At 51.3% G+C, this 15,384-nt stretch overlaps 5 gene segments (V, D, J or C); all 5 read left to right on the top strand.

Moving 5' to 3' along the window:
• Positions 1-810: 810 nt before the first annotated feature.
• On the top strand, positions 811-1,909 carry LOC121087680. The segment is given in 2 exon segments: positions 811-1,201; positions 1,317-1,909. Coding segments are annotated over 2 exon segments (465 nt in total).
• Positions 1,910-5,445: 3,536 nt separating this feature from the next.
• LOC121087681 lies at positions 5,446-6,151 on the top strand. The segment is given in 2 exon segments: positions 5,446-5,603; positions 5,724-6,151. Coding segments are annotated over 2 exon segments (426 nt in total).
• Positions 6,152-6,328: 177 nt separating this feature from the next.
• On the top strand, positions 6,329-7,470 carry LOC121087682. The segment is given in 2 exon segments: positions 6,329-6,717; positions 6,838-7,470. Coding segments are annotated over 2 exon segments (423 nt in total).
• A 1,218-nt stretch (positions 7,471-8,688) lies between these two features.
• LOC121088102 lies at positions 8,689-9,234 on the top strand. The segment is given in 2 exon segments: positions 8,689-8,731; positions 8,852-9,234. Coding segments are annotated over 2 exon segments (426 nt in total).
• Positions 9,167-10,458, top strand: LOC121087842. The segment is given in 2 exon segments: positions 9,167-9,859; positions 9,980-10,458. Coding segments are annotated over 2 exon segments (375 nt in total).
• The last annotated feature ends 4,926 nt before the right edge of the window (positions 10,459-15,384 follow it).

Below are 15,384 nucleotides of genomic sequence, written 5' to 3'. Positions count from 1 at the left end.
AACCTTCATTTAGGTGCAAAGGCCAGTCTCTTCATCGCCTCCAGTGGGGCTGCTCAGCCAACACGGCAGCAAGCCTGCAAAAAACCAGCAACGACACAACGCACAGATATGTATTTCTGTTTTGCAAAAGGACAGACATTAGGGTTTATCTCACCCCTGTTCTGTTTGTGGCCAAACAGCCGGCAGGTGAAGTCAGAGGAGCACTGGGCTCTGATCCCCGAGGACCCATTGGGACCGGTCTCCAGTACGGGGTCTCCAGAGCATGGTGAGCACTGGGGTAGCGGCTGCATTTCACAGAAGAGTGGAAGATCGAATTCCTGTCACAACCACAACCGTAAGGCAGCAGTTCCCGGATCTATGTGATAGTCTGTGGAAAAAGAAATAACTGGCTGACATCAGAAGAAAGATAACCTTATGACAAGAGAGAAAGGGGATGTGGTTTTGTTTCCTTTCGGAGGGAACCAGCAGCAACTTGCCTGTGAAGAATGACTTTAAACTACATGGAATAATTTCCTCATTTTGCTTGCCCTAATCATCTTCATTTCAAACTAAGCCTAGGAGGGCTGTAAAGCTATTGTGTGGCTTTGAATAATACCTGGCATTAGGAGATACCACTCTGGGGGGGCAGCATCTCACTTGCACAGCAATACTGCTCCTGAGCTCCCAAGTGGCTGCTCTGTGTTTCCCCTAACTTTGGAGTTCGACCTGTGTGATGAGCAGCAATTAAAGACCCCTCCCGTTCTTTAAGCTCCAAGTTCTTTCGTTTGTTTCTTTGTTTGATTTATGGGCGGTGCAACCGAGCAACAACACCTGACCCCAGGCATTGTTTAGCAGCTTTCAACTGAGTCTGCCAGCAGGGGTAAAATCTGCTTCAGACCACAAAATTACATGTTAAATGAGTTAAAGCAACTGTATTTGTATGCGCATAAGAGCGGGAAGGTGAGTTTGAGGCGCTGGTGCAAAAGCTATAATCTGACCGTTAACATTTAGCGGGGTTCAGTCATGCTGCTGTATCTCAACGTCATCCGCCTGCTGCCAGGGCAGCCTCTTGGGGTGATGCCCAAGTGAGTCATTTCCTTCCTTCAGCCGCAGCCCACCGTCCCTGCGGGACAGCCGTCTCCTTCCTCCCAGAGGCAGAGGCCAGCAACAGCCCTCGGGATGCTGCTGCTCCTGCTCCTGCTCCTGGCTGCAGCCTGGTCTCGTAAGTTCCCCATGTCACCCTGGCACCGGGAAGCAGCAGGAGGCATCCCCTACTTACATGTGAGAATGAGTAGCAGGCTAAGAACGTTTGTTCTGGTTTCTTTCCCTCTTTCTAGATGGACAAGAGCAAGTGCTTCTGAGGCAGAGCCACGTATCTGTTAGCAGAAGGCTGGCTGAAACTGCATGGATTGAGTGTGCAGCCGAGGGCATAGCTGACTTCCAGACTGCGTTTATCCATTGGTACCGACACAGACCCTCCAAAGCTCCCGAACGGATTCTGTACATCGGAACAGGACAAGCTTCTTATGATGATAACTCCTACAGGAACAAGTATTCTGCCCTGAAGAAAGGGACAAACATCTGTGCTTTCTCAATCAATGACATCAGCTTCAGTGATGAAGGTACCTACTACTGTGCCTACTGGTGGTACCACAGAACTAGCAGACCACAGGCAGCCTGTGCAGAAAGCTGCCTGTACCCTGAGCGGCCGGCTTTCTCTCAAATGCGGGGAACCACCACCGCACCCTCCTGCCTCTAAAACATCCCAACAGGTTTACGCTGAGTATGCAAGCATAAGTAACAGACACACAGAAAAGAAGCAAAATGCAGCGTCCTGCAGCTCAGCTGGCAGAATGCGCTGTGCTGGGGAAAGGGAGCACTCCTGTGGGTGATGCTTTGATGCCCGAATTATAGAGTAGCACAGACTCGTCCTTGAATAGCACAGATGCTTTCCCAATAGTCTGAGCCAGCAAGAACCGCTGGCTTTGGAGGGAGGGAGCATCGGCAGGGAACATTTGCTCTGAAGATCCAGCCTGGCAGACTTCAGATCCAGGTCATGATGAGGATACTGGTGACACTCACCACTGGTCACTCCCATCTTGGATGGCTGTGATGACAATGACTGCTTTTAACACTGTTAACCCTGAGGACTCCTTCTTAGAGGCAAGGATCTCTTGCACTGGGCAACTCCTGGAAAGATGGTCCCAAGACAAGGTTGCGAAGACCGCTTACAGGAGGAAGCTGCAGGCTAAAGCAGGGACAGCATGGACATGGTGAGACAGCACCGCTCAGCCAGACAGCTGGCAGCAGAGCCGCAGTCAGAGTTCACTTATGTGGCAACGCCACTCACAACCCTGTGCCCCCGTGAGTGTTTCACGCAATGCGAGTGCATCACACACCCCCTCAGGACAGTCCTTTCCTCCTCCACGTTCATTACCTAAGTGCCTGCAGGCCCCGGCGTCTTGTCTGAAAACATCATTGCTGCAGGTTCTTCTTGCAGCTCTAGTTTGGCCTTGGAAGACACCTTCCTTGCTGGCTTTTACACTTAAGTGGACATAATCAGGACAAAGTCTCCATCTCGGGAGCTGCCTGCTCACAGTCTGGGTCAGGTTTGTTCTCTGTAGCTATGTCTACACTGCAGGACCTGACACCAAGGGGTGTATCTGTCGCAAGGACAGCAGAATATCAGCTTTCTGTGCCGGTGGTGAGAGGACGGTTAGTTGGGTACGCTGCTGCTGACAAAGACCAAAAAGAGATCCAGAGTGAAGTCTTTCTCTTGGGCCACAAAATGAGAAATCTCTCAGGGAAGAGCATTGGAGTGTGGTGGCTGCTGCCCAAGGGACCATTTGCTGTGGAGGCTTGGCAGGGCACCTTTTCAGGGCTCTGAAATGACAGAAAGTACAAGAAAAAGCAGGCAGCAGTAAAACAGCTGGTTGGGAGTCATGCTTGCTCCAACCCGGCTTCACCTCACTGTGTCTGGGGTAGGTGGGGAAGACTGACCAGACGGCTTGGAGATGCTTCAGGTAAGATGAAGAGAGGATAGTTCACGATGAATAACCCAAGGTCTGCTACCAAAGCCGGCACTTTATTTCAGGAAGGGCTGGTGAAGCGTGATTCTGGGACAGCTGGTGCCTGAGGAGAGGACAGCATCCTTGGGAACGGATGGATTGAACAGTTTGACTTTTCATGTGTGAGCTCAGCAGTCTGAGAGGAACACAGCAGATAGACAGATAGATGAAGAAGTGTAATTTCAGACTGAGTACTTCATGTCCTTTCTACACTGTTACTGCTGTGGTTTAGCTTGTCGGTAAATGTAACGCCCTCCCTGGCAGTGAGTTGAAGAATGGCCTCTGGATGTGCCGAATGAGTCATTTCCTCCTCCCAGACGTTTGAGGCTTTCTCCACCTGAAGGGCTCCATAACATTTCTGTCTCCATTTCCAGGCTTCACACACATGGGCAGCACGCTCCTGCTCCCAGTCCTTCTTGCAACTTCATTTTGGTCCCGTAAGCCCTTCTTTCCTCTCCCCTCTCCTTTCCCTGGGCGGAGGACACAACCCAGGCTCCAAACTTCATCCGTTTCCTCCCTTCACCCGATTTCTCTGCTTCCCCTTCCAGGTGGAGATGCACAGGCAGTGCCAGTGCAAACCCCAGCGCTGCAGAGGAAGGTGACGGGCAGCTCTGCCAGCATGTATTGCCGACTGAGCAACGAACATGTCGTGCACTGGTACCAGCACCTTCCTGGAGAGCCGCCAAAGAGGATACTTTACCTGTGGAGACAGAGAGCTACTTTTGATGACAATAGCAATAGAAGGAGATTCCAAGCTCGGAAGCATTCTACTGAGCCCCTCTTTTATCTCACAATAGATTATTTAACCCCGAGGGATTCTGGCACTTACTACTGTGCATATTGGTTTTATCAGAGCCTCACAGTGTTAACTGGGCAGAGATAAGCCCTACAAAAAGACACTTTGCGCTCTGAACTCTGCTAAAAGTTCCGATGCTTCCCTATTGCACCCCCCACCCCCCACCCCACCCCTCATGATTTTCTACAGCATGATAGGAAAAACAACACTACCTCATGACAGCTGTGAGACACAGGATCTTAACAACCATCATCTCATTTCAGCGCTCACACGCACCTGTAACATCCAGAAACTGGAGAGTCCCAGTCACTTGAGAGTAAATATATGATGAAACATTGCTCTTAAAAGGAAGGCTTAATCGTGCTGAAAGCACTCACCCGACAGTCAACATGCCCTGCCCGTGTGTGTGAATAGATGCCAGCTGTGAATTTCCCTTCTCTATATGAATCCTTGGAGCATGGAAACGTATCTCCAACCCCTCAGTCCTTCTCTTGGAAAAAAAAGATATGAATATAACAGAAGGCAAGAAGACCAGGTGATCTTGCACAGCCTCCTTCATCTTTTTCTTTTCTCTTCCTTTGCATTTCAGTCATCACAAGTTCCTACGACAGCCCAGAAACCCTGATCTTTATTGTCACAGGTTCTCGCCTGCGTCCAGGACAGAATGGAAAACCTCAGCCACAAGCTACACCCTTTGCAAGCACAGACTCTCAAGCCCTTTGGATTACTACACTGAGTCCTACACACAGGTGCTACGATCTATGAGTGGTTCTAGGGAAGCTGGCATTTGCCTGACAGCAAAGTCAGAAAACTGGAATGGTTCTGTGCCTCCTAACTCCAAGGAGTTAGGACAGAGAGTAACATGCTCAGTGTCCAGTGAGATACTCCCCTAATGCACCTGGACCTTCAAAATGAGCACAAATACTTCCATGGTGGTGGTTTTACAGTTCCACAGACTGTGGACATTGATTTGAGCAGAGAGCGCACCCACCCCGCTTCTGGAGATGCCCCTCTGCCACAGCTGCTGACAGCAGCCCTCACAGGGCGCGCGTTTCCTTTCCAGCCCTCCTTTCCCAGAAGCCTTGGCATCTCAACTGAGCTCTGAAACCAGGAGCCTGCAGCTGTAGCTTTCCTCCCGCACTCCAACCCAAAGTGGAGGCGCGTCCTCGCAGTGCAGCTGCCCCGGGTGCTGCGGGCTGATGGACCCAGCTGCTTCGGTGCAGGGCACCCCCGGCACTCGGGCATGTCACAGCCAGGGGACTGTGCTGCACACCAAAGGAGGTCCCCAGTGATATGGGGGGAAAGTCTCCCACCCGCTCGGACACTGCACAGCTCCCCTCAGCCCTCCGTGCAAGGGCACGCACCCTCCGATACCAGGGTGACCTCCAGCTGAAACCTTCGCACCGCGCTACACAGCTGGAGCTGCTCTCGCTTGCAGCCCTTTCTGGGGCTCTGCCTCGAGTTGGAGAGATGGGGCCACACTCCGGCATTGAACCGTCCTTCCCCTCGTTACCTGAAAGGCAGACAGAACTGCAGCCGCCTTACCGACCGTAGCGTTCGCCAGCCTGGAGAGGCTTTTCTGCAACTGTGCCCCATCTGCATGTGCGCAGAAGACCGCCCAAGGAGTCACCTCCTCCTCCCGCACAGCGCTGTCCCCACCTGGGCTCCCTTTCACTCTCCTCTGACTCTCAGCGACAGCAGAGCCTGACAAGCAAGCATGCTGCTGCTGACAGCCCTCCTGGCTGCAGCCGCTTGGTCCTGTGAGTCCTTCCTTATTTTCCTACCTTTCCTCACAGGCACCCGTGGCTGTGCCAACAGGCATCTTCCTAAATCCCACAACTCCAGATGATGACATCATGTCTCCTCCTTTTTTTTCCTAGATGCATTTGCACAAGAAATTCCCGTGCAGAGCCCTAGATCCATCACCAAGTCTAAAGACAGCGTGCGCCTGGACTGTGACTTAAAAGGCATCTATGGAGATCTTCGTGACATCGCTGTACACTGGTACCAACAGAAGCCAAATGATGCTCCAGAGAGGATTCTCTACCATGCTGGGGCAAAAGTAGTAGATGACGGCTTCCAAGCACACAGGTACACGGTTCAAAAGTTTCCTACCCAGAAACTGTGTATTCTCACAATAAAGGATATCACTCCAGATGATGCTGCAACCTACTATTGTGCCTACTGGTACCGTCACTGTGGTAGGATGTCAGAGATCACCAAGACAAATACTCCTTCAGCGTCTCAACCACAAACAACTTAAGAGATCCCAACTCACTTCTCCTGGTATGGATGAGCCGCCTGGCCTCAGGCGCAGCAGAAGCAGGATATGCTCGGTGCCAGCTGAGGCCTCGGAAGCATCAGCTACCAAAAGCAAAGATTTTGACTGAGCAAGTCCATTGCACAAAGAGAATCTCTCCCACCCGCTCGGACACTGCACAGCTCCCCTCAGCCCTCCGTGCAAGGGCACGCACCCGCCGATACCAGGGTGACCTCCAGCTGAAACCTTCGCACCGCGCTACACAGCTGGAGCTGCTCTCGCTTGCAGCCCTTTCTGGGGCTCTGCCTCGAGTTGGAGAGATGGGGCCACACTCCGGCATTGAACCGTCCTTCCCCTCGTTACCTGAAAGGCAGACAGAACTGCAGCCGCCTTACCGACCGTAGCGTTCGCCAGCCTGGAGAGGCTTTTCTGCAACTGTGCCCCATCTGCATGTGCGCAGAAGACCGCCCAAGGAGTCACCTCCTCCTCCCACACAGCGCTGTCCCCACCTGGGCTCCCTTTCACTCGCCTCTGACTCTCAGCGAGCGACAGCAGAGCCTGACAAGCAAGCATGCTGCTGCTGACAGCGCTCCTGGCTGCAGCCGCTTGGTCCTGTGAGTCCTTCCTTATTTTCCTACCTTTCCTCACAGGCACCCGTGGCTGAGCCAACAGGCATCTTCCCAAATCCCACAACTCCAGGTACTGACATCATGTCTCCTCCTTTTTTTTCCTAGATGGATTTGCACAAAAAAATCCTGTGCAGACCCCTAGATCCATCACCAAGTTCCGAAAGAGTACACGAATGACATGTGAAATTCAGATATTAGGGGCAAGTTTTGATGGCACAGTCATACACTGGTATCAACAGAAGGAGGGTAAAGCTCCAGAGAGGTTTCTGTACTTTTCAGGAGGGAAAACTCACACTGAAAGTGGATTTCAAGCGCACAGGTACATGGTTGAAAAGCTTTCTGGCCAGAACCGCTGTGTTCTTACAATAAAAGATGTCATTCCAGATGATGCTGCTACCTACTACTGCGCCTACTGGGATACTGAGTCACTCACCATGACAGAAACTCAAAGGTCCTCAAGGCAAAAACCCTCCCTCGGCATGTGAACCACAGGGTTGCAACTGTGCCACTGCCTTGATCTCCTCACTCCATCTGGTCTCAGCTGCAGACAGACCTTGTGCTGCTACCCAGCAAGAGCAGATAACCCTGCACCCCTGCACAACCGTCCCTTCAAAGCCTGGGCCATCACCAGCACTCTGGTCTTCAAGCACACATCTACTATTTCCAGGGCAAAGGAAGCCTCCGCTGCCTTAAGAATTAGCACACAAATATTGGAAACTCACCCGCGCCTTCGTTGTTCCCTGCACAGCCACGGCAGAAGTCTGGTGGCCCCCGAGGGCAGCAAACGTTGCACTGACTTTCCAGTGCAGCCACGGTTCTCCCCAAGGAAAGAGAAGGCAGAAGAAGAAAGACAACGTGCTGAGGGCTTGCCGCTGCCTGGCATGTCTAGGAAAAGTCCCCCACTGTACTCATCTTTGCTCTACGTGTCGGCAGCAGTAAGGCCCTGGACATACCTAACTGGCACATCACCAAATCCCACACGGACTGATTTGAACCGGAGATTTACAGTCCCTTGCCTACCGCAGCTGGTGATGTGCTGCCTGTAACCATCCCCTTCTTTCATTTCACGGGAAGGCAGAGAGGATACAGAGGGGGGCTGGGAAGGAAGGAAGATTTGCTGAAACCGTCAACTCTGACAGACGGACTTCAGATGTGCAGTGAGCCAGCCTGTGGCCCTGGGCACAGCAAGCATTTCGCAGGAGAGCCAGAGAGGAACACTTCTGGCTTGTGCCTTTAGTTTCAGCACGCAAGTGCGCAGGGATTTCACAGAACCCTGTTGGCATCCTCAGGGCTCGTCAGCCATGTGAGACAGAGCGCTCAGCCACGAACCGCTGCTCTCTCGTGCTGCCTTTGTTCATAGGATCGCACGGCATTTTTCCAAAGGGATTCCTGAAGTCCAGTGAATCACCCTTATTTGTTGTTGCCTTCTGCCCTCCACGAACAGTGGCTTCCAGCACCCATCGGTTCTGCAGGCAACATTGATGGCTTTCTCAAGAAACCTTCCCGTGTGGTCCTGCCACGGTGTCAGAGAGCTTCCTGAAGCAGAACTCATACTCAGCGGAGCATGTGGCATCTCTATGCCCATTCTGTGAGAGTAAAATTGATGCGGACCACAAAGAGACCCGTCCCCCATGGTTTCACCACCGCTCACACCCTCGGGATGTCTCACAGGGGAGCAGCACTGCCTGAGCTTCACAACAGCCCTCCATGGTCCGTCCACAGAGCAAAGCCCCATGCAGGGGACAGTCTCCTCCTTCCTTCCCCTTCTCGCTGAGTCCCCCCACCCTCACATCTCCCCGTGAGAGCTCAGGGGACGTGTTCCTCTGCCTTCATGCACAGTGTCACCACCCAAAGGAGACCCCACCTCCCGCTGCACGGCATTGCTGACTCTGCACCAGCACTGCTTTCCTTCTCCTCTGACTCTCAGCGAGCGACAGCAGAGCCTGACAAGCAAGCATGCTGCTGCTCACAGCGCTCCTGGCTGCAGCCGCTTGGTCCTGTGAGTCCTTCCTTATTTTCCTACCTTTCCTCACAGGCACCCGTGGCTGTGTCAACAGGCATCTTCCTAAATCCCACAACTCCAGATGATGACATCATGTCTCCTCCTTTTTTTTCCTAGATGCATTTGCACAAGAAATTCCCGTGCAGAGCCCTAGATCCATAACCAAGTCTAAAGGCAGTGTGCGCCTGGACTGTGACTTAAAAGGTGTCTATGGAGATCTTCGTTACATCACTGTACACTGGTACCAACAGAAGCCAAATGATGCTCCAGAGAGGATTCTCTACCATGCTGGGGCAAAAGTAGTAGATGGCGGCTTCCAAGCACACAGGTACACGGTTGAAAAGTTTCCTACCCAGAAACTGTGTATTCTCACAATAAAGGATATCACTCCAGATGATGCTGCAACCTACTATTGTGCGTACCGGTACCGTCACTGTGGTAGGATGTCAGAGATCACCAAGACAAATACTCCTTCAGCGTCTCAACCACAAACAACTTAAGAGATCCCAACTCACTTCTCCTGGTATGGATGAGCCGCCTGGCCTCAGGCGCAGGAGAAGCAGGATATGCTCGGTGCCAGCTGATGCCTCGGAAGCATCAGCTACCAAAAGCAGAGATTTTGACCGAGCAAGTCCATAGCACAAAGAGAATCTCTCCCACCCGCTCGGACACTGCACAGCTCCCCTCAGCCCTCCGTGCAAGGGCACGCACCCTCCGATACCAGGGTGACCTCCAGCTGAAACCTTCGCACCGCGCTACACAGCTGGAGCTGCTCTCGCTTGCAGCCCTTTCTGGGGCTCTGCCTCGAGTTGGAGAGATGGGGCCACACTCTGGCATTGAACCGTCCTTCCCCTCGTTACCTGAAAGGCAGACAGGACCGCAGCCGCCTTACCGACCGTAGCGTTCGCCAGCCTGGAGAGGCTTTTCTGCAACTCTGCCCCATCTGCATGTGCGCAGAAGACCCCTGGCTGAAGACCGCCCAAGGAGTCACCTCCTCCTCCCACACAGCGCTGTCCCCACCTGGGCTCCCTTTCACTCGCCTCTGACTCTCAGCGAGCGACAGCAGAGCCTGACAAGCAAGCATGCTGCTGCTGACAGCGCTCCTGGCTGCAGCCGCTTGGTCCTGTGAGTCCTTCCTTATTTTCCTACCTTTCCTCACAGGCACCCGTGGCTGTGCCAACAGGCATCTTCCCAAATCCCACAACTCCAGGTAATGACATCATGTCTCCTCCTTTTTTTTCCTAGATGGATTTGCACAAGAAATTCCTGTGCAGAACCCTAGATCCATCACCAAGTTCCGAAAGAGTGCACGAATGACATGTGAAATTCAGATATTAAGGGCAAGTTTTGATAGTGCTGTCATACACTGGTATCAACAGAAGGAGGGTAAAGCTCCAGAGAGGTTTCTGTACTTTTCAGGAGGGAAAACTCACACTGAAAGTGGATTTCAAGCGCACAGGTACATGGTTGAAAAGCTTTCTGGCCAGAACCGCTGTGTTCTTACAATAAAAGATGTCATTCCAGATGATGCTGCTACCTACTACTGCGCTTGTTGGATACTAAGAGATTCACCATGACAGAAAGTCAAAGATCCTCAAGGCAAAAACCCTCCCTCGGCATGTGAACCACAGGGTTGCAACTGTGCCACTGCCTTGATCTCCTCACTCCATCTGGTCTCAGCTGCAGACAGACCTTGTGCTGCTACCCAGCAAGAGCAGATAACCCTGCACCCCTGTACAACCGTCCCTTCAAAGCCTGGGCCATCACTCTGGTCTTCAAACACACATCTACTATTTCCAGGGCAAAGGAAGCCTCCGCTGCCTTAAGAATTAGCACACAAATATTGGAAACTCACCCGCGCCTTCGTTGCTCCCTGCACAGCCACGGCAGAAGTCTGGTGGCCCCCGAGGGCAGCAAACGTTGCACTGACTTTCCAGTGCAGCCACGGTTCTCCCCAAGGAAAGAGAAGGCAGAAGAAGAAAGACAACGTGCTGAGGAAAGAACCTTCGTGATATGAACGACAGGCTTGCCGCTGCCTGGCATGTCTAGGAAAAGTCCCCCACTGTACTCATCTTTGCTCTACGTGTCGGCAGCAGTAAGGCCCTGGACATACCTAACTGGCACATCACCAAATCCCACACGGACTGATTTGAACCGGAGATTTACAGTCCCTTGCCTACCGCAGCTGGTGATGTGCTGCCTGTAACCATCCCCTTCTTTCATTTCACGGGAAGGCAGAGAGGATACAGAGGGGGGCTGGGAAGGAAGGAAGATTTGCTGAAACCGTCAACTCTGACAGACGGACTTCAGATGTGCAGTGAGCCAGCCTGTGGCCCTGGGCACAGCAAGCATTTCGCAGGAGAGCCAGAGAGGAACACTTCTGGCTTGTGCCTTTAGTTTCAGCACGCAAGTGCGCAGGGATTTCACAGAACCCTGTTGGCATCCTCAGGGCTCGTCAGCCATGTGAGACAGAGCGCTCAGCCACGAACCGCTGCTCTCTCGTGCTGCCTTTGTTCATAGGATCGCACGGCATTTTTCCAAAGGGATTCCTGAAGTCCAGTGAATCACCCTTATTTGTTGTTGCCTTCTGCCCTCCACGAACAGTGGCTTCCAGCACCCATCGGTTCTGCAGGCAACATTGATGGCTTTCTCAAGAAACCTTCCCGTGTGGTCCTGCCACGGCGTCAGAGAGCTTCCTGAAGCAGAACTCATACTCAGCGGAGCATGTGGCATCTCTATGCCCATTCTGTGAGAGTAAAATTGATGCGGACCACAAAGAGACCCATCCCCCATGGTTTCACCACCGCTCACACCCTCGGGATATCTCACAGGGGAGCAGCACTGCCTGAGCTTCACAACAGCCCTCCATGGTCTGTCCACAGAGCAAAGCCCCATGCAGGGGACAGTCTCCTCCTTCCTTCCCCTTCTCGCTGAGTCCCCCACCCTCACATCTCCCCGTGAGAGCTCAGGGGACGTGTTCCTCTGCCTTCATGCACAGTGTCACCAGCTGCCACCCAAAGGAGACCCCACCTCCTGCCACACGGCATTGCTGACTCTGCACCAGCGCTGCTTTCCTTCTCCTCTGACTCTCAGCGAGCGACAGCAGAGCCTGACAAGCAAGCATGCTGCTGCTCACAGCGCTCCTGGCTGCAGCCGCTTGGTCCTGTGAGTCCTTCCTTATTTTCCTACCTTTCCTCACAGGCACCCGTGGCTGTGCCAACAGGCATCTTCCCAAATCCCACAACTCCAGGTAATGACATCATGTCTCCTCCTTTTTTTTCCTAGATGCATTTGCACAAAAAAGTCCTGTGCAGACCCCTAGATCCATCACCAAATCTGAAGGCACTGTGCGCCTCATGTGTGACTTAAAAGGCATCTATGGAGACTTTTCTAACACCATCGTACACTGGTACCAACAGAAGCTGAATGATGCTCCAAAGAGGATTCTCTACCATGGAGAGAGAACAGTAGTAGATGGTGACTTCCAAGCACACAGGTACATGGTTGAAAAGTTTCCTAGCCAGAGACTGTGTATCCTTACAATAAACAAAGTCACTCCAGATGACACTGCAAACTACTATTGTGCCTACTCAGATTGACACCGTGGTAGGATGTCAGAGATCACAGAGGCAAATACTGCTTCAGCGTCTCAAACATAAACAACTTACAAGATCCCAACTCACTTCCCCATCTGTGGCTGAGCCCTGCTCTGCTCTTTTTTTAACAGGAAAGTAAGCCAACACTGTCTCTTCAGCAATTTGTTTGCTTTTTTTGTGGAGGGGTAAGGTATCAGTTTGTATATTTTTTAATTTCTTTGTCTCCCTTAGGATTGAACTATGACTGTACATCAGAACTTCCTTTGCAGAGGAGCTGTGGCAGGGCTAGGAAAGATTTTGGGCTTCTTGAAAAACATGCTAGCTAGTCTCCTGTCTTGGAAGGTAGTTGTATGTATTAATTAATGGCCTCCAAAAATATCTCTTTTGGGTTTTATATTACACTCCTGATTGTTCTCCAGCCTAATTATGTGGTCTGGTATCAGCAATGTTGGATCATCTTGTCCTTCCACCCTCGGTTGTTGACTCTTCTGCCCTGGGCTGTTCAGTGACTTGAGGTAAGCCACACAGCTGGCAAGTAGCTGGCAGGTGTGCCTAAGCTATGGTTTATTCATCAGAGAAAAGTCAGGCACAAACAAGAGCTATTTACAGAAGTACGGTACTTCAATACACACTCTCAGCATTCTTTATGAAGTAGTGTCAAAGCTTTCTATAGTTAGAAGTGAAGTTTATGGCACCTATCCGACCCTGCAGACCACCTTGTTCTCCATATCAGATTATTTCTTAGACTGTTTCTAAGATAATCTCATTTTAGCAGTCCCCAGAATGGAGCTCCGCCACCTCCCAGGAGAAACGAAGGGCGACAGCCTGGCCTACCTCAGGATCTGGACATTGTCTTGACTGACAGCCTGAACTTGCGGTACCAGCAAGGGCTACAAACACTGCGTTCACTTACTCTTCTAAGTCCCAGAAGACCCAATGCCTTACTATTGCTTCCCGCAACAGCTACAGAATGCAAAGCACTCTGGCAGATTCACAACCAAGGGCTCCATATCCGAAATTATTTTTAACTCACGCTAATGAGAAACAGAGAAAGCCAGTGCTGCTGAACTTGCTGAGGGCCATCTAGATGTAGGCTTTCTGAAAAAAGCATTCAGTACTTTATCGCATATTATTTTTGTAAAGCAAAGTTTTAAGGGGGGGGAATCATAATTTGTGTCAGAGGGTGGATATTTCTCAGATGCTGACTTGCAAAGAACTCCCTTGCCAGGATTACGCGGCATTGGTCTACACCTTCCAGCAGGAGCCAAAGGGTAGACCAGGATCTATATTGGAGCAGTCTACCTTCTTTTTCCAGGCGGTGTTGCCTCTTGCACTTCACGTGGAGTGAGTGGTCAGGGTACGAAACTTTGGACTTGCCTGTCTCCAGGAGCAGTGATGGGCGAGTCCTGGGCCAGTGCCACACTGCTGTTGATCTTGCAGCTTTTTGTAGTTTTGCAGAATTAAGTCAGGCAAAGGGTTGTTTTCAATCCCACCCAGAAAGCCACAAACTTCGTTCCTAATTGCCACAGGCCTTCGCTTCTGGCTCTTTTGCCATTAAGACAGGAAACCAACAAGATGCTGTTTAAAGATCTAAGAGCGAGAGATGCCAAGTGCTACAACATGAAATGATAAACATTTGGTCTGCAGTGGAAGGTGCACTTCTAGAATGTACTTTTCCCACACTTGGTAACGGGATTCTCACTGCCAGTGGGAGCTGGAGCCCCTTCCTGTCACTCCCTCTTGACTCGCCGTCAGTGTGAGGGCTCAGCACTCTGCGAGGTGGAGCATTCAGCCAAAGCCCAGCAGAAATAAAAGGAAGAGCCCCTTAACATGTTGGGGTTTGTAGTATGCCAGGAGACAGGCAGAATGCTCCCCCACGCTTGGTTCAGCTCCAGCTGCAGTGGAAGTGACCGGCTTTCCCAGCACCTTGTGTGTTTTACACTCCCAGGAAAGGGCTGGGTTGACTCTGCCAAAGTCAGTAGTGCCTTGAGCATTGACCTAAATGGTGGTAGCAGGTGCAGATAATGAAAGGAAGGAGCAAGCAAGAAAGAAGGGAGCAGGAGAGAGAAAGGGAGGGAGGGAGGGAGGAGAGTGAGAGAGGAAGGGGGGGCAGGGAAGGAGGGAGAGAGAAAGGGAGGGAGGAAGATAGGGGGGAAGAAAGGAAGGGAGAGAGATGGGAGAAAGTGGCAAAGGAAGGAAGGAAAGAAGAGAGGAAGGGAGGAGCAAGAGGAAAAGGGAAAAGGAGAAAGTATAAGAGAGAGACAGGGAGAAAGAATGAAAGACAAACCAAAGCCACAGTCAAAGCACCAGTGGAGGGGGAGAAGCTGCATTCAGATGTCTCCCATGTTCAAGGCGCGATGGCATGGGGTGACAGAGGTGTGGAGCAGACTCTTTCCTTATCCAAGACATCCCTGGTGTTCCAGATAGGCCTAAAACCTCCTAATGTTTGAAGAATGCTCTCATGAGATTCTTCACAGCTCCTTCCTTGCAACATGCACCTCTTCATCTTGTCTGCCTTGCTGAAATAGCTGAGCTCATTTTCACATCTTCTCAACAAAGCGTAAGTTTGGAGCAAAGGAAGAAGCCAGCCCTGAAGATGAATATTTTGTCAAGATAGAAGCATCTACAAGAAAACTGTTGGGAGGCAAACCTTAACTTACCTAAATTCTTCTGAATCGCTGTAATTGACTGCTGAGCATGTGAATGGCTTTACATTCTCTTCATAGTTGCTGTGGTACACCTTTCATCAGATAGATCAAGCAGAAAGTATTATTAAACTCTTAGCTTAAAAATTTCCCAGCTGAAATCAGAACAATGGCCAACACTGAATTAACTTCCACCTGTTACAGAGACCTGACCACTTGTGTCTCAAAAAAGGCTCAAATGGGCTCATCAAAACCAATCGCTGCTTCTCTACACTGAGCTGCAAAACATGTAAAAACTGCTTGATTTGCTGCTTTCCCTAGTGGAGACCCTTTTTGTCCATAAGAAGCTGACAGGTGTTAGGCCAGGCTGGAAAAAATTCCCTGTGTGCAGGTTGTCTTCAGTTATTGG

Source organism: Falco naumanni, chromosome 4, assembly GCF_017639655.2.
Source record: "Falco naumanni isolate bFalNau1 chromosome 4, bFalNau1.pat, whole genome shotgun sequence".
Taxonomy (NCBI): Eukaryota; Metazoa; Chordata; class Aves; order Falconiformes; family Falconidae; genus Falco; species Falco naumanni.
This window is presented reverse-complemented; position numbering and strand designations above follow the sequence as displayed.